Source organism: Aulonocara stuartgranti, assembly GCF_965226115.1.
Source record: "Aulonocara stuartgranti genome assembly, chromosome: 5".
NCBI lineage: Eukaryota > Metazoa > Chordata > Actinopteri > Cichliformes > Cichlidae > Aulonocara > Aulonocara stuartgranti.
In genome coordinates, this window is record NC_138943.1 from 18,352,107 (window position 1) to 18,371,541 (window position 19,435).

A 19,435-nucleotide genomic window follows, 5' to 3' on the forward strand; every position below is an offset into this window, starting at 1 on the left:
CTTAACGAGGTTAGAGTCACCACGGATTACATCCTCCGTGCGTCTCGCTGTGCAGCGCTCTCCCTGGGCAGAGGGATGGCTTCGACAGTGGTGGCGCAGAGGCACCTGTGGCTGACCCTCTCCGACGTCCCTGATAGAGACAGAGCTGTGTATCTGGACGCACCAGTGTCTGCGGCTGGGTTATTCGGACATTCACTTGAAGCCATTCAGGCTAGATTCGATCTGAGGAAGAAGCAGACGGAAGCTCTGCGCGACATCATCCCCAGACGCCAGCCCCAGCCCAAGCCCACTGCTAGCTCTCACAGGCCCGCCGCTCCTCTGACAGCTGGCAAGAGACCGGCGCCCACTGCTGGAGTGGGAGGGCCGCCGGCGAGAGCACGTACTCCGGCCCGAGCTCCACGCCAGTCGGCCTGGGGCAAAGGCCGGGAGACGCAGGGAGACGCTGCTCTTACCCCTCTGTTGCCGCACAAGAGGTGCCGCTTAAGTTCTGTTCAGGTTGTCAGCCCCAGAAGGCGCTGCACTTCCCTATCGCGGTCTCCCAAGCACATAACCCCTGCACACGGTTCAGATGTGTTGAATGTTCAAGCGACCACATCGAGTGTTCCCGCTGTTTTTCATTGTTATGCCCCGGAAAAGGTGCACCCAACAAAATGTATAAATGTACATGTTCCCATGTTGCAATCAATAAAGAGTGTTGTTTACTCTCAAACAATCTCAAATGCTCAACCTGCAGGCGAAATGAGCCAGGTCAGGCAGGGGATGCAGTCCCCTGCAGACACACTGGGGGGCGACGGCGCCCCGCCGTCAGTGCTGCAGGCCAGCCGGCTGGCTGCTCACTTCCCTCAGTGGCGCGCTTGCGCCCCCTCTCCGTGGGTGCTGCAAACCGTTGCCATGGGTTACCGGTTGCAGTTCCGGGTCAAGCCGCCTCGTTTCCAAAGAGTCGTGAACACGATTGTCAACCCCGAGGCAGCCTTGGTACTCAGAGAGGAAATACAGGCGCTATTACAGAAGAGAGCAATACGGGTGGTCCCCGCTTCGGAGACGGACAAAGGTTGGTACAGCCGTTATTTTGTCATTCCGAAGAAAGGGGGAGGGCTTCGTCCCATCCTCGACCTGCGAGTCTTGAACACGTACCTGCGAACGTACAGGTTCAAGATGCTAACACTCAGACAGCTCCTGAGTGCAGTCGGCCCGGGAGATTGGTTTGCGACAATCGATCTAACAGATGCTTATTTTCATGTCGCTATACACCCGAAACACAGGCAGTTTCTGAGGTTTGCATTCGAGGGCGTAGCCTACGAATACCTAGTGCTGCCGTTCGGGCTGTCGCTCGCTCCCCGCACCTTTACGAAATGTGCCGAGGCAGCGCTAGCGCCCCTCAGGAAGAGGGGCATCCGCATCTTGGCCTACCTGGACGACTGGGCTCTCGTGGCTTGCTCCAGAGAACAGGCGGAGACGCAGCTGTCGCGGGTTCTGTCACACATTCAGACTCTGGGGTTCTCTGTGAACTTTCAGAAGAGCTCGCTAATCCCAGGTCAACAGATCGCTTTTCTCGGTCTGGAAATATGCTCTCTTTCCAGCCGCGCACGGTTGTCAGAGCACAGAGTGGCCGCGTTTCATCGCTGCCTCGCTCAATTTCAGCTGGGACGCAGACTGCGTTTCCAGACGATATTGCGCTTGTTGGGCATGATGGCATCTATGATCGCCGTAGTGCCGCTTGGGCTGTTGAAAATGAGAGCGTTTCAACGCTGGACTCTCTCTCACCGTTTGTGTGCTTCGCGTCACCTCCGGAGGAGGCTGCCGGTAACTGCGTCTTGCATGCTAGCTCTCCGTCCTTGGAGGGAGCCCGGGCTACTGCACCAGGGCTCTCGGATTGGGAGGGTGTTGTTTCGCAAGGTGGTGTCCACAGATGCTTCCCTAAGTGGGTGGGGAGCGCTGTGCGAGGGTGCGTCAGTGAGAGGGATCTGGTCCGCGGCTCAGCGCCAGCTGCACATCAACCACTTAGAGCTGTTAGCAGTGTTCTTAGCTCTAAAGCGTTTCCGTCCAGTCCTGCAGGGCCAGCATGTCTTAGTCAGGACGGACAATTCAACAGTGGTGTCTTATATAAACAGGCAGGGAGGAACACGCTCTCTTCCCCTGTTGCAGCTGTCTCGCTCTCTGCTGTTATGGTGCAGTGTTCATTTTCTGACTCTAAGAGCCACCCATGTCCCGGGCCACCTGAACCTGGGGCCGGACCTTCTCTCCAGGGGGGGTCCTCTGGTGAGAGAATGGAGGTTACACCCTTCAATAGTGGCTCAGATTTGGGATCTATTTGGCGAGGCGCAAATAGATCTTTTTGCTTCCAGGGTGAATGCTCACTGCCCCCTGTACTTCTCCATAATCGACCACGATGCACCCTTGGGCTTGGACGCGCTAGCGCACCAATGGCCAGACGTGCTCCTGTATGCATTTCCCCCAGTGGAAATGATATCTCCAATTCTGGAGAGGGTGCGTCGGCATTCCCTCTCTCTGATCCTGGTGGCCCCTTGGTGGCCCGCGAAGTCGTGGTATGCAGAAATAATCAGCCTGCTTGCAGCAAGTCCTTGGCAGCTTCCTCTCCGCAGGGATCTCCTCTCTCAGGCGGGGGGGGAAGTGTTTCATCCGCGCCCGGATCTGTGGCACCTTCATGCTTACCTGCTGAGAGGTTAAACTTGGTTGCTAAGGGTCTGCCACCTAGTGTGGTAGCGACGATTCAGAGCGCCAGGGCCTCGTCTACTAGAGGCTTGTACGCTTACAAATGGCGAGCCTTCGAGCGATGGTGCCAGGACCGCCACACTCTCCCATTTCAGTGCTCTATTGTGGATGTTTTGACATTCCTGCAGGAGCTGTTGGATAAAGGCCTTTCGTTTTCGACGATCAAGGTTTATTTAGCGGCTATATCTGCTTGTCATATCGGTTTTGACGGGGTGACACCAGGTGCGCATCCCCTCGCCGTGCGTTTTCTGAAAGGGGTTCGCCGGCTGAGGCCCGTGCTTAAGTCCAGTGTCCCGGCTTGGGACTTGTCTTTGGTGCTGGAGGCCCTTTGTGGCCCTCCGTTTGAACCCGTTGAGTCGGTAGATATGAAACTTCTTTCGTATAAGACCGCATTACTTCTCGCTTTGGCCTCGGCGAAGCGAGTGGGGGACCTTCATGCGCTGTCTGTGCATCCTGCCTGCACACAGTTTTCTCCTGATGGCCGCAAGGTCGTATTGCGTCCGAATGCCGCCTATCTTCCCAAGGTCATGCCTGCATCTTATAGTTCAATGGAGTTTGAGTTGCTGAGCTTTTGCTCCCCTCCTTTTGAATCTGAGGAGCAGAGGAGGGTGCATTCTCTTTGTCCGGTGCGTGCGCTACGCACCTACATTGAGCGCACTCGGGATGTGCGTTTGTGTGACCAGTTGTTTGTCTGCTTCGCTAATCCGAATAGAGGTAGAGCTCTGTCCAGACAGAGGCTGTCCCACTGGATTGTAGAAGCTATCTCGCTGGCATACAGCACCGGAGGTTTTGCGTTGCCCCACGGGGTGGGAGCTCATTCCACCAGGGGGATGGCGACCTCATGGGCTCTTTTTAGAGGGGTGCCTGTGGCTGATATTTGTGCAGCGGCTAATTGGGCGTCGCCACACACTTTTGTGCGGTTTTATCGGTTGGACGTTACAGCCCCTTCGGTGGCTCATGCTGTCCTTTCTGCTGGGTCTACCACTCACTAAGGATGTGGTGGTCCCGTTCCGGTTCGGTGGCTGCTCTGCGGGGCGTGTATATAGGTCCCATACTTATGTGTTGTACCGAGTGAATCGACTGAAAGGGAACGATTAGTTATGTCTATAACTTCTGTTCCCTGAAGGAGAGGAACGAGGTACAACACAGGGTGGCCCCACTGAGCAGTTGGCTCGGTGAAGAGCGGCTATCGAACTGAGGGATGACGGTGATGGCAGCGGCTATATGTGCAGGCGGGGCCTTGCGCGTGTCATCACACGTCATCTGCCGTAAAGGCGTGAATAAAGGTTTCTTCAGCCAGGACACGCGAGGGCGTGATATCCCATACTTATGTGTTGTACCTCGTTCCTCTCCTTCAGGGAACAGAAGTTATAGACATAACTAATCGTTCTTAAAACCTAACACAAGCGATTTTCTTTTAAAATTCTGTTAAGCACATTAAACACACACCAGCAGCCAATCAGTGTATGGAGGTATGAGCAAAAGTCTCTAAGCAGCCCCATCAGCTCCCAGCTGCACTGACAAAAGAGTCTGAGTTTTGTCCAAAACACAGTTAAAAATGAAAAAAAAAACTCTCTATAAATGCTAGGAAAACATTATCGGATACTTTCTGAAAAGTACTAAAATAAAGTTATGTGACAGTGTGCATTTTCTCAATATAAAGTTGCACATGTCCATCCTGAAATGCTTCAAGGACATTTTGTCCCAAAACCTGTTTTTACCAGCAGCAACCATCACAGTGCAAATTAATTTCTTGCCTCCATTAAAGCCACAGTTGACAAATAACGCATATTAGTGTAATATTCTCTGGCAGGCATCAGCACACTGATGGACATTTTTTTGGGGGGGGTTCTGTAAGCAAGCTGAATGATGATGAAACTTCACGCAACAAGCAATGAGTAATTTTAATAGCAGCAACACTGAGATTCATTTGGAAGAGAAAAAAAAAATACAGAATAGGCAGAATCTCCGACTGCTAAAATATGTAGGAGACGTAGTTGTCACTACTCAAAAGTACTAAAAAAAAAAGTCCTTATAGTCTGTACATCAGTCTGCCTTTTGAAGCTCACTACACCATAATGGTTATACTGTAAGCACTGATTAAAGCCAGAAAAGTGAAAAATGAAGGTCTCAAATAGAATCCAATTGTTGCCTTTTTCCTCTTCATTTTAGCAGCTCTCTCCCCATCAGTGTATATGTGAGCATATGGTGCAGCTGCATAGTGGTTTATTCATTAGGCCATATGGCCATAGTGCTCTTCCTGCTCGGGGCAAAGGAGAAAGAATGTATAAAGAGGGGCATTTGTATGCATGTAATGTGCATGAGTGTGTGTGTAATGTATGTAGGAGTGGGCCCATTTGTATTTAAGCAGACAGCAATTCAAACTTTTTAAAACAAAAACACAAGTGAAGTTAGCCCACACCCTGCCACCGGCGCACACAAGCACTCACGCTTCACAAACACACACTCGCTCACAGAGCTGACCTGAGGGCATCAGCTCCATAGCTCTGCACTATCAGTCCAGGATCTGGGTAGTTCTTCTTGCGCTTGCTCATCTTCTGTCCATCGCTGTGGGATTGAGACAAGCAAAGTTATTAAAGCACGCATGCATTAAAGTGTATGTTGGAAACCATGCACTTAATATTCAAATTAGTCAAGTCCTTCCAGGTCAGTAGGCCGGCGAACATAGAGCTGCACTTAGACCCCAAGGCTGCAGAGAAGCAGCAGGTCTGAAGCCTAAATGCTGCATACACACATCACGCTGATTAAGAGTAAAAGGGGAGAAGAAAAACAAAGATGGGATAAATAGGGGGAAGAAAACTAAAATAAAAATGGTGGTAATGAGGTGAAGTAAATAGTGGATTTAGTGGGGGGAAAGCACAAAACACAATATGTGTTGGGAAATAGAAAATTTCTGCACAAAACGTGCAGGAAAAATAGCCCGGAATATTTGCTTTGTCAGCAAATCCTCTTAAAGAATGAAAACAAATATGAGCCTGCTACTGAATTTTATTCTGTTCCAAAGACCTCAGTTCTCCTCTGTGTACATGAAATATCCGTTGATTACTGGGAAAATGAATAGTGAGGTTTATTTGAGTCAGTCCCAGTTTTGCGATCCTGAAGCCATGATTACTCCTCAGTGCACAATTCTTCAGCTCAAAATCGCCCCAAGTGCGCAAACGAGTTTGCCATTAAGTCTCGAAAACTACACATTAGTGATGAGTTTGTGAAAATTAACATTTTAAGAAGAAATGAATAACTGGTATATAACAAATGGTATTTCAAAGTTATCAAATATCAGGAGACCCAAATACTTATGCAAAAAAGGTGTTATTCTTTAATTAAAATACATTTTACGAGCTCATTTAAAGGAGATGCACTATGTTTACTTTCATTAATTAGTAACAGCATATTTAGGGCAGATAATGAAGAAAATAAAAACGGGTCACCGTTTTGAGTAAGTAAACTGATGTTTTGTTAAGCAGACAGACTTACCTGGCAAGCACCAGTCCATTAACAATGACATTTTTGAAGGGTGGTTTCCCAAACAGGGCTGTGGAGAGCACCAACAGTGTGTAGAACCTACAGTGGGGTACAAAGACAAGTAGGTCAGGGAGACAATAACACAAAATTAATTTGTTCTCTTGGGTTGGACAGAGATTTTGAAAATTACACTCTTAATAATATAATTTCATACAGTTAAAAATAAATGTACATCATATTTCAGCAACACACTCATCCGAACTGTATTTCCATCTGCCAATGATCTTTTCTCATGATTTCCCTAAATTAAATTACTCAGGGAGCTCTCTATGTGTCAACTTCTTATGTGTCACTCATCAGTTCACTCATTCATCTTCAGTTTACCATCCTCTGGTCTGGTCAATGCCTTCAGCAATGAAGTCTGCTGGGAAACTGTCCTCAAACTCCTTCCTGTTTTCAAAGGGGTAGTGAACCTGAGCGTAAGGCATACTCCCACTCTCGAACCAGCAGTCAAACACTTCTGTGATCCTCCGCAGCACGCCCTTACCACGCCGTGAGGGGATTGTCAGATCGTCGATGCTGTGCAGATAAAGCAGAAAAAAAAAATTAACCAGCAGAAAATAAGAAGAAGCAATTACAGCTGGACTTCTGTTTCATTTTGAGTTTGGTTAGCATCACAAGGCACTTCTTAAACAGATGTGCATTACATGGAATAAGGTTTTGAGGCATTTGGGCTGCAGACCAGAACAAGGATTTTATAGGCTTTCACTGTTGAGAATGAGGTTTAAGAGGAGAACAATGGTAATATAAAGCTGGCTCTTACTGGATTAAGCTTTTTTATTACAGCTTTGGGTAAAAAAGGGTATAGAGTTTTCTTTTCTTTTTTTACTGGTTTACTGATCTGGTCAGATTCAGCCAATAAATAAAATTGGTTATTTTTTGATAAATTAAGCTAACCTGACACAAACAGATGCACCTGAATATTGTCTTAATTATCAAGTGTCAGATAGCAAGAAAGGCCCCAAAACCCGTTAAACATTTATTTATAAGAGCAAGAACAAAAAAACATTAACCCAGGACGTCCAAAGAAAAGTGGATTAAGCAGTTACATAAAAGTGCTTTTCTATTCTTAAGAAGCCTCTTTTTCAATTTACTGAAGGAAGGATGTGAAAAATAAGTGAAGTTAACATTTTCTGAGCAGTACATCAGCTCTTATTTTTGCAGGTTGTTATGCAATGCAGGCAAAAGTATAATCTTCAGTATTTGATCACGCCACATGAGCATCTTTTCATAGTTTTTGGTTTGTTTGTTTTTTAAATAAAGAAAATGATTTCTTTAAAAGGTACATGTTAAGGACTGGTTAGATCAGAATTAACTGTTGATGAACTATGTCACATCCATGGTGTAAGTCATCATCTACAGTTGGGTAGATGAGTCTGAGGCAAAATATTAACCTTGATTTCTATCATGAAGGGCTGGGGTGAAACTGAAGGGACATTTTGGCATCATCTGGCTCCACTCATTCCAAAAAGGTTAGATGAATATAAAAATAACATGCCAATCATATGCTATGGCCTTTGAAGTGACTGGATCTCAACCAGGTGCACACTAATGGGAAATTTTGGACCAACATGTTAAGCTAACAAATTCAGCAACCACCATCAAAATACCAGATGAGTAAAAACATCTTTTTGAGAAACTGTGTTAATTCATCTATTAGCGTTCAAGAGATTTGGAGAATCAATGCCAGGGTGCACTGAAGCTGTTTTAGTATGCCTCTAGGGCTAGTTTTTAATGATGCACCCACACTGAGTTGTACCATGGATCCAGGTTTTTGGGTCTTGAAAGATGAAGTGTATTAAAAGTCAGGTTATCTAAAGGTGTGCGCCTAAGGTTCTACTAGATTTTAAGTTTTTAGAAACATTGCAGACTTTTCAGACATTAAAAGACAACATCCAATTGACTGCTAAATGGCTAATCAGATATTCTTTAATTAGAGTCTCTAATCTTGAAAGCTGCTAAAATCATTCAGATTACTGTTACAAACGTCATGCCCTGCATAGAAAAACAAACATGGAAGCTTGGTGAAAGCAAGCCCTTTCTCACTCATCAATTAAAGATGGCCAGCCCTGTGGAAGCGATTAAAGGCAATTAGTAGATGAAGGGCGGAAGAGAAAGGTGATCTATGCACAACAACACCCGTCTGGTTCAGGAAGACAGGTCACATTCGGGGAATCTGATGCAGAATTGAAAAATAAACTTGCACAATGACACACACGACCTCACAAAAAGGTATCACCGTGCGTCGATTCCTGTACAGTCTAAGGGTGTGACTCACTATTACAGTAGTAACACTGAGTACGTGTTCAACTGGATAGCTGCTCATTTGTGACTTACTTTTCCCGATGCAAATCAGTCACTTTGATTCCAGTCAGCTCTTCTAGTTCGGCCATGGATCCAATGCAAACCACCTAATGAGTATCCACACACACAGAGCATATCTTCAGTAAGCAAAAAACCCCACATTCATTAAATTTTTTATAAATATTAGAAAGTTAATCAATTATATAACCAACTGATCAACAGAAGAACATCTCACTTACCAACTAAACATAATTTGATGCTTCTCTGTTTTGAGAATGTACCAACTTTCTTTTTTTCTAGCATGAAAAATTATTACTTTTGTTTTTTTGGTCTGACAAAGAATTCATCTAAATAAATTCAAATATTTCACACTGTCTGAAACCACACTTTAGGCCCTATACACCAGCCCACTGAAATAACAAAAAAGTGAATTTATATAAAGCAGCAGATGTAAGCATTAGATTAAGTGGATAGATGCAATTTTCTTGATGATAATAGAGCAAACAACCCAATCACTTTTTATTTACCGTGCTCCTTCTGTTCAAATTGACTATTATTATTTGGCATACTCCTTTATTTGTTTTCTTACAAATTTTAATTAAAGAAAAAAAACACTGCAGTTGTATTAAGTACAGCTATTGGCAAGCGTCACATTATGTTAGAGAAATACATATTTTTGTTGATTGCAGTATACAATACAGTGCATTTTGTTTAAATCACAGCTGACACAGTTAAACAACTTTAAGTAACAATTTGAGAGCTTTGGTTTTTAAAAATGTAACAAGTGCCTGTTCTCAATCCTCTCTGATAGCAAATTTTACATGTTTGTACTGTTGCACGGAACTTAAAACTAGGCCTACACAGCTCCCGAGTAACTTTACCTTCGAAAGTATGGTAAAGTGTGTTATCTGGTCTCCCCAGAGAGCTAACCTGTAGGCTCCGCTCTAGTTTTACTGGAGCACCAGGTAACATGGCCCAGATACACCACCGTCAAATGCAGAAGACAGAATGATAAAAAAAAAACATACCCAAAAAGCCAGGAACACAGAGCATCAGAACAAAAGAAAACAGCAATGATGAGACTGAAATTGTACTGAAACGTATAACGCTCGCTCACGGCTTCAGATTTGGGTGTGTCATTTGTTGCAGTGGGTGAGTGAGGGAGGCACCAGGGAGTGCGAGTGTTCTGGAAACAGTCAGAGCTATTTCCAGCAAGCAGGTCGCTGGCTGTCCCTCTTTGAGCCAGGGGACTAACACTTCATTTTTCAAATGCTCAAACAACCCAATTCTGACATCTCTATTTGGTTCAGTCTACTTCACATAGTCAGCTGGGTTTGGCAAGGAGCGTCCATAACAAAATGGACACTTACAGTCTGGCTCGCTTCTTCACTGTCTGCTTCTTTTAACTCATTCATTTATTATCCTCCCCTTTTTTCACCTCTCATTTTTCATTTCTATTCTGACCCCTCTTTCTTGCTGTGTTTTTCAGTAGCTTCTTTACCACCACCCTCTCTCCCAAAAACAGAAGCCATTTGTCTTGAAAGAGCTTTGAAGTTACCTCAACTGGCATGAAAAGAAACCAAAGACATTTTAGTTCATGATTATTTGCTGTTTACATTAATGAATTATTCATGTGTTGAGTTTATGGAGGCACTCTACAATGTGCTTAAGGGTAGCTAACTGCAACACGGAGTCGTGCTACACTCTCTGGCTTGACACCATGGTCACCTCGCTCTGCCATGCCAAAAAGTCTCTGCTACACAAGCCTCCACATACACAAATATTTTAATATGCTAAATCATTACAGAGAAACATTTTCACAGAAGCAATTTCTGAGAAGAACTGATTTCTGTAATATTGCAGCCCCAGTCTTTTCTATGATAAATAAAGTGACAGTTTAACTTTTCAATTATTGCCTCTGTTGCTTAGCTCAGATTGAACTCTGAGCGCTACCTCTTTAGAAAAGAAGAACTATCTTGGTATTTGGTAAGGACACAAAATGTGTGATAAAGTATAAAGACTTATCATCAGCATTAAGTACTCTATTAAAGAGTAAGAAGTGCATGTATGTGTTTTCCTGACCTCCTCAAAGTCATCGCTGACCCAGATGGGGATTGGTGTGCCCCAGTAACGGTTCCTTGAAATTGCCCAGTCGCGTGCATCTCTCAGCCAGTTGCCGAAACGCTTCTCACGCACAAACTCTGGAACCCTGCAGAGACACATTAAGATACGTTTTATAATTAAAGAGAAATACATAAAACAAACAAGGACCGTTAGGCCTCCATGGCCAACAACGGGGGTTTTTGCTCGAGATGACAGACTGCCATCATATCCTTGTTTAACCAAAACTAAAGTCTCACTTTCCCACTTTGGGACATACGTTAAGACATTTTTGATGTGCAAATCATAGATTTTAAGTGATATGTTTTCACAGAAAACATCCAAATAATGAATAAACATAATATTTTGAACACTTTTAGGATGAAAAAGAAATACACATTTGTGGCTCTGAATGATATATACACAACTCCCTCTGTAGACTCTGTAAAAAAAACGTCAGAGTATAAAAAGGGAATGTCTAGTGGCTGTAACTGCTACTTGAGTAGGCTCAGAGTATTAAAAAACAAACAAAACAAAACAACTCATTTTTAATAAAAAAAATGTATTGTGACATTTATACTATAACATTTTTACACTTAATAGACATCGCAAGAAACTTAAGACATTATACATGTTGTCTTTGTATAACAGGTTTTCTGACAACTATATTAAAATGTGCAAATGAGGCAATGCGTCATTAAACACACTAATTAGCATATTAAAAAGGAAAAATGCAGTGAAATTGACGCCTAAATTAGTTCTTTTGATTTAATTTTGGGAAGCAATTCTTCACTCTTGCTGTTATCATTCTGTCGACCCCGACACTCGTTACCCTCTCCACCCTGCTTGTGCTCTCTTTTTCACATCTCTTGTACCTTGTCCGTTGCTTTGAATGGTTGACCCTACGTATTTAAACTCATCCACCTTCACTACCTCTGCTCTTGGTATCATCACCTATCGATTTGTCTCCCTCGCATTCACATATTCTGTCTTGCTTCTACCATTCACCCCTCTTCTCTCTGGAGTATACCTCCACCTCTTCTGGCTCTCTTCCACCTGCTCCATACTCTCACTACAGATCACAATGTCATCTGCAAACATTATAACCTACTGAGACTTCTGCCTGACCTCATCTGTCAACCTGTCCATCACCACAGCAAACAAGACTGGACTCAGTGCCTTATGCAGTCCCATCCCTACCATGAACCCATCTGTCACTCCTCCTGCATATCTGACCACTGCCTCGCTGTCCTCATGTCCTTCAGCAACCTAACATACTTTTGAGGTCAGATACATGAGGTCAGACCTTGATGTTAGACGAGAAGGCCTGGCTTGCAGTCTGTGCTCTAATTCATCCCAAAGGTGCTCTATCATGTTGAGGTTGAGGACTCTGTGCAGGGCACCAAATTCATTCATCCATTTCTTTATGGACCTTGCTTTGTGAACTGGTGCTCAATCATGTTGGAACAGGAAGGGGCCATCCTCACACTGTTCCCACAAACATAGGAGCATGAAATTGTCCAAAAATTCTCACCATGCTGAAGCATTAGAAGTTATCACTCCAACACGTCTTAATTGCTCTAGGGTCCAGTAGCGGCATGCTTTACACCACGGCATCTGACAGTTTGCACTGCACTTGATGATGTAAGGCTTGGATACTGCTACTCAGCCATGGAAAGCCATTCCATGAAGCTCTCTGTGCACTGTTTTGTGCAGATCTGAAGGCCACATGGAGTTTGAAGGTCTGTAGTGATTGACTCTGCAGAAGGTTGGGCATTATGCACCTCAGCATCCACTGACCCCTTTCTGTGATTTTACGTGGCCTAGCACTCCATGGCTGAGTTATTGTTGTTGACTATGGAATATTTTGAAGCGTGGAAATTTCACAACTGGACTTGTTGCACAGGTGGGATCCTATTATGGCAGCATGCTGTAATTCACCGCCTTAAGAGCAACGAAGCATACTGCATGCATAGGTTCTTGATTTTAACACCTGCAGCCACAGAAATGATTGGAACACCTGAATTCAACAATTTGGATGGCTGAGTGAATACTTTTGATAATCTAATGTATATTAATATGAAGTGAACACAAAAGCTGTGAAGGACATTTTAACCTAAAATTATTAAGTCATCCTACATTTTGATAAAAATTCAACAGTTACTGAGCTCTGAGTTGATGAGCTTCCCAGCAACTAGAACCAGCAAAACTGATAAAAGTGTTTTCTACCACTTTGATGGTGTAGCCTGTCAAAGTGATGATCATATGTATACAGAGCCTCCTGACACACTGCAGTCAAAGACAAATCCGTTTTGTAACTAACTGTATGGCCTCCAGCAGGGAAGGAAATTTTAAGAGATGTGTAAATTAAATTTTAGACTTGTGAATATCCTCTAAGGTCTATTATATGGAAACTGTATACATTACTCTTCAAGACACAAACTTACCCATACCCTGCATATTACTGTGCAACACAGTCTCTCACAAGAAAATATTATTCCTTGCTGGCATCTTTACTACTCCTTTTTTTCAGCCCAGGATATAAATTTAAAACTGCCCCTTTATGAAGCTCAACTGCAAAGGTTAACATCCCCTCCGAGGCATCTTTCTCTTTTCTACCCCTTTTCTGCTCTTTCATTTTTATTTTGCCACTATCTCCAAATCTCTCCCTCTTTCGCTAATTTTTTTCTGTCCCCGTTTCTCGCCGCAGCAGTCTGTGTTGCTTAGGAGAACAGTGCAAGGGGCTATGGGGGGTGGGGATATATTGGCCTCAGGATCCACACGCTAAGCAAAGAGTTCATCAATTCCCATTTGTAGGAGGCATTTCTATTTAGGCTCCTAATATATCAATTTAATGATTTTTTTTCCCTTTTGCTGCTGCTGCTGCTCACCACCGCCCTCCATCCCTTATTCATGCTAAATGTAGAATTTAAAGTGTCCCATCTTGTGCTCGAGACACACAGAAGACTTATTAGAAAAAAGGGTGGGTGGGTGGGTGGGGGGGGGGGTTAAATAAGACAGAGGGACAAGGCTCAACTAATCAGTTCAAAGCTATGTAAAAGCATACTGATAACTGGTGGTTTGACTCGTTTACAAAAATGCAAAATAGTGCAAAGTTCTATTAAAATGATCGAGTGAGCTATTCAGGGTGTTCCCTGGCTATCACTCAGCTTTAGCTAGGATACGCTTTATTGGACCTCTGATCCTCATTAGATAACTAGCTAAGAAAATGCATGGATCAACAAACAGGAATATTAAACTGGAAGGCCGCAGTCACACAGGCCTAGAGACAGGTTGGTAGCCCCCCACACTCTCCAGACTTTAGTCTTTGAGCTGTTTTGAAATTTGACAAAATTGTGATACAAACCAGAGCACGTTGGCCTAAATAAAAGTTGTTCAATGCACCAGCAGCAAATACATTTGTAGTTACTTTGAAATCGGTAAAGTCGTCGTATTCCATGCAAACTATGGGCAACTGTGGCAACCAGCAATTAAGCAAAGCAATCGCAAGGTTTTTAGTGTAGCACACTAGACTTCTTTGCAATCAATTTTTTCAATAAAGACAAATACTAAGAATTAAGTGTGCCAGTGAGCACATGAATGAATGAACTCAAAGAATACCTGAAAAAATGAAAGACAAAAAAAACACAGACAAGAAAGAAAGAAAAAAAATGAACTAGAAATATAATACTTGATTCTTAATGTATTTAACCCAAGTCTTTTCAGGCTAAGCTGATTACCTATTACGAAATAATGTGCTAAATTCACATGTCAGTGGCCGAGCTGTCTGCACCTTGAACCTCAAAAGAAATCAGCCACCCTTTGAGCATTCAAAAATTTAGTCGTTCATTTATTCTGACAGACGGGCATCTGGAGAATTCAAACCGAGCTCTCTGAAAAGACACTTAGCCTTTGTCTGAGCTGCACCATTTGAGATAAAATGAACAAATCACTTGGAGAATACATTAACTAGCACTTTAGAACTTTGCTTTCTCAAGTTTTTTTAAGCCTCTCATCAGCTAATATGAACTTTATATAGATGTATTGAACTCTACAAGGACTTTACTTTCATTAGGAAGCTGATGAGCTGGCAACCCTGACTGACAGGCAGACGGCCTTTATGGGACAAGAACTCAAGTCTGAAAATGGAGTCTAATAATAAAAAAATAAGAAGGTTATTTATATTTTTAATATGTATTTATACATAAAAATACATTTAAAATATCAACCTAATAAGAAATCTGCATAAGAATGCAGCCACACTAACACAGCCAAGTTAAAGTTAGTGTCAATGTTGCATGTCGTTCAAACACCTTTTAACTTTTTACTTTTTACTCCAGAGCTAAAACAATTTGACAGAAAATGAAAATTTTGATAAGGAGCTTGTTTAAGTTGCTTTTTGGGACAATGTTTGCAAAAACAACAACAAAAAACCAAAAAAAAAATTAAAAAAAAATGGAGGCTTGGCTTACAAATTCTTCACTATTTTCTGAGGACATAACTGAGTAACATAACAACATGCAAATAATAAACAATTTTTTTGTTTTAAATCACTTGCTTCAGCACTTACGATTATCTCAGTTGTGCTCATCTATAATAAATGCTAGTTTTGTTGGGGTTCTCATTTTAAACATGCTCAGTACATATTTGAAACGGTTTAAACACGTGTTGATCAAGACATATGATAAAGTTGGAGGCTGCAGTTTGTAGTGTGGTGAATAGTTTTACACTATAATCACAGGTGTTTCTATTAGAATCTTGGCCATAACTTATAAATCGTTAGAGTAGTCAAAGCAAGGATTATTCTACTTTACATAACCTTTAGCTAGATGTTCCTAAAAAACCTGCAACACTAGTACCTCTTAGATAAGGACCGTAGCCTTTAAAGTAGTGTGTGCGTTTGTCTCAGCTTCTCTGTATGTGTGTGTCTGGGCGTCTTCACCTTCCTAGCGGCTAGTCATTCATCTCAGTTTGACAGTCCCATTACTGGAGGCAGCTACTGTGGCTCAGAAAAGAGCATTGGGAGCACCAGGGGTAATACCACTTAGCAAAGCCATCATGCTGATGCCTACGTTTTCTCCATGTTCTACAACTGCAATTAGCATCATGCTAATGTTTTACAGAAACCACCAGTCCCTGTTGACTCATGTTAAAAATTCCTTGAGAAAGAGTTTAACGCCATGTCAGATATAGAAAAATACCACAATCAAAACAACTTCTATTTAAAATCTAATTCTTTGCCATTCAAAACTACTATACCCAGTGATAGCTGCTCTGCAGAGACAGTCCAATAACTTGATTTAGTAGTGCAGAGGAGGGCTGTAATTGTTTTGGGACTCTATCTGCTGTCTGGCATGGTTTTTAAGAACACTTGTTTGGCAAGATGCTCGCAGCTGCCACTTCACTGCCTCCAAGCCAGTTATCATTTTTTCAGAAAAAAAGTTACCAATAGCATTTTCCATTGTTGTCCAGTAGATTCTCCACCATGTGCTCCACTCGGACAAACCAGCTGGGGACGGCTTTGTAGATGAGTGGTGTGTCAGATCTGAAAAAACAACAGCAGATTTTAAAAAAAGAAAGAAAAAAAAAGGATCAAAGAGGCATACCACATAAACTTTAACCTTGTGTGGTGTTCATTTTTTGTACTTGTGCGAGCGCTTGACAGTGACAGTGTTTGGACAAAAAAAAGAACAAAGTAACAAATAACATATGTATGTATGCATTATTGTAGAGTCTACCTTACAATGTAAAGCGCCTTGAGGCGACTGTTGTTGTGTTTTGGTGCTGTATAAATTAAATAAATCGCATAATTTTCCTTTTGGTAAATACTGAAAATAAAAGACCAAAACACCGCACAAAGGTTAAAACGAAAACTTTACTTATACTCGAAAGTGTATTTTTATTTTGAAGTTGAGACATAAAGCTGTTTCAGGGTCTTAAATCAAACAAAAGGATCCTGTACAATACAGATAATATATTGATCTCATTTATATTTACTGTCAAGCCATAAAATGTAAAAACAATTTATCAATCTTTTTAAAATTATTATTATTATTACTTAAAAATATACATTTAAAAAATCTTCTGTAAAATACAGGTTTACTTGGTATTTCGTTATCCATTTTCTTTACAATAATCTGCTGTATTTATTATTGGATTTCTCTGGGTGACCTGATAGCTCAAAGGTTATGGCACATACCACATGGATCTCATCCTCTAGCTCAGAAAACCACCAAAGCACAAGTTTTACCTTTTAGGCAGCGAATAGTTCATCCAATAGTTACTTTGATCTCTACAAACTTGTGTCTTCTAAAGACTTAGAGAAAATATCTCTTCATATTTGCAAAGGTTAATTAATCTTGCTCAGGTCGCAGGGCAGCTGCTCAAAGTCAGAAAGTCACAAAGGCTAGGTTCACACTGCAGGTCTTAATGCTCAATTCCGATTTTTTGATCAAATCTGATTTTTTTTTGTCTGCTCGTTCACACTACAAATAAAATGCGACAGCAAACTCTCTGTAGTGTGAACGCTCAAAGCGGCCCGCATGCGCAAAAGAAGATGTCACACACAACGCGCTCTGTTTAGACCCAGAGCAAACAATATTGTTTGACTGATGGCCTTAATATAAAGACTTTGGACTTTACGTTTCCCAATTTTTGCTTTAAGTTATTTTGTTATTTACATAATAATGTAGATAACCTAATAATGATCCTTATTGCTGTTTTAGAGGAGCTGTGCTTCAAAGTTGCAGATTTCTGTCAGAATCTGCAGATTATACAGTACAAATAAAATGTTCACGTTTCTCCAACGTTGTCTTCCCAACAGTTTCACTGACATCTACACTGGATGGCCAGGAAGCGTTTGCGATGTCTTATCGGGCGCTTCTCCGGCACTGATAATTGGCGTCTGTCTCGTGTCAGTGACGTAAAAGACGGATTTAATGCGACATGACCGTTCAAACAGCAGTCGCTTTCTAAAACATCGGATATGTATCGGATTCAGTACCACATATGAAAGTGACCCAGATCAGATTTGAAAATATCGGATTTGTGCCGTTCACACTGTCACACCATGATCGGATATGGGTCGCATAGGGTTAAAAAAAAAAATCGGATTTGATGCGCTTTCGCCTGCAGTGTGAACGTGCCTTAGTCAATTCAAAAAAACAAAAACCCACAGACAGCTGTGTGTTTCTACATGTGCCTGATGGTTTGTACGTGATGTTGGACTTGCACAGAGCACAACAAAGCCAATGTTACAGTGAATACACTCAAGCCTCTGTATGAACACCCCTTTCCTGCATACTAAACATTTAACTTCACACATTCTACAACAAAATAAGGCCAGTGGCACTCAAAGAGAAAATATTTCATTGAGTCAGGCTTAACATCTGTGACAAAAATCTCCTGTGTCCAGAAGTTTGAGTTTTTCTTCAACTGGTGCTTTAAAATCCCCGTGGTGAAAGGCAAAAATTTAAGCTGTTAATTTGAGTGACACAGAAAAGGATGCTGGAGGTAACATTAGCTTTTCAGTTTGAATTCTGTACATGTCTGATTTACTCCATTCATACAATCCCAACAGAGCACTTAGATCATCAAACCACAGGCTCCTAGCACAACCTAGGACTCGAATGAAGTCGAGAGGCGACCGGGCCTTTGCATCCGTGGCACCCAGACTCTGGAATAACCTCCCCGTTCATATTCGCACTGCCGAGTCTATCCAGTCTTTTAAATTACGTCTTAAAACTTATTTTTTTAATTTGGCTTTTGATTCTGTCTAGTTGGCTGTTTTAGCTTGTTGCGTTGTTACCTATTGTTTGTTGTCCTCTTTTATTGTTTGTTTTAACTGTCTCATGTTTTATTGACTGTGAAGCACTATGGTCAACACTGTTGTTTTAATATGTGCTACATAAATAAATTTTGATTTGATTTGATGTCTCACCTCCAGCAGAAGGGGTAATTATGTTTGTAGGAGCTGGCATTGACGAGGCGACCGTTCTCCTTCAGCCACTTGATGATATTTTTGTCAGCATCCTGTAACAGAACCACCAAACATGAGACATTGTTTAGAGAATGCTTTATAGCACAGAATAGGGCTGAAGAGCCACATGTCAATGTCATATAGGGTCAAAGATTTCAGCTGGCTAGGCATGGACAGATGTGCGCATTTACACTTTAAACTACAGCCAACTGTCATGTCACAGCATACTGAAAGAGCCTGGAGTAGTACATCTGTACATCACAGCTGCAAGGTGAGAAGTTAAAAAATCCATGGAGATCTGCCAGTGCTCTTCAGCTCATTTCAAAGTTAACTTTTATAAAATCACTGTAAGGTTTGCTCTTTGCACCCATGCACAAAAATTAATTAATCAATTAATGAATAAGCATCTAACAGTAATCACACTTCAGATCATGCAATAATTGTATCTAGTTGAATGAAAACTGCAGTGAACGTTTTGTGTTTTTAAGTACACTATTTGTGTCATATCGTCTTTTTAAAAAAACCTGCAGTACTGTTTTTTTCCACAATAAATAAATAAATATTACATAAATACAATATCTCAGCACTGTTAAACATTTAATAGTAAAAAATAAGTGGCACAATGTCATTTTATGCACTGTATAAATTGACAGAATTAAATCGAGTCCTTATTATCCTTATCCTTATCCTTATTCTTGTATATAGCATTCGTATTCTTGTATATAGCATTCGTATTCTATTTTTATCTTATTGTATATTTTTATTCTATTTTATTCT

General features: G+C 41.9%; 1 protein-coding gene across 1 annotated transcript in view; it reads right to left on the bottom strand.

Annotated features, from left to right (window-relative positions):
• iars1 (isoleucyl-tRNA synthetase 1) overlaps window positions 1-19,435 on the bottom strand; it is a 67,549-nt gene that overhangs the window by 22,840 nt on the left and 25,274 nt on the right. The window contains exons 12-18 of the mRNA XM_082533171.1: window positions 18,620-18,711; window positions 16,127-16,225; window positions 10,663-10,789; window positions 8,614-8,687; window positions 6,601-6,795; window positions 6,229-6,315; window positions 5,218-5,301 (exon numbers count right to left, since the gene is read on the bottom strand). Of these exons, the coding sequence (XP_082389297.1) occupies window positions 5,218-5,301; window positions 6,229-6,315; window positions 6,601-6,795; window positions 8,614-8,687; window positions 10,663-10,789; window positions 16,127-16,225; window positions 18,620-18,711 (758 nt within the window). The remainder of the gene's footprint in view (window positions 1-5,217; window positions 5,302-6,228; window positions 6,316-6,600; window positions 6,796-8,613; window positions 8,688-10,662; window positions 10,790-16,126; window positions 16,226-18,619; window positions 18,712-19,435) is intronic.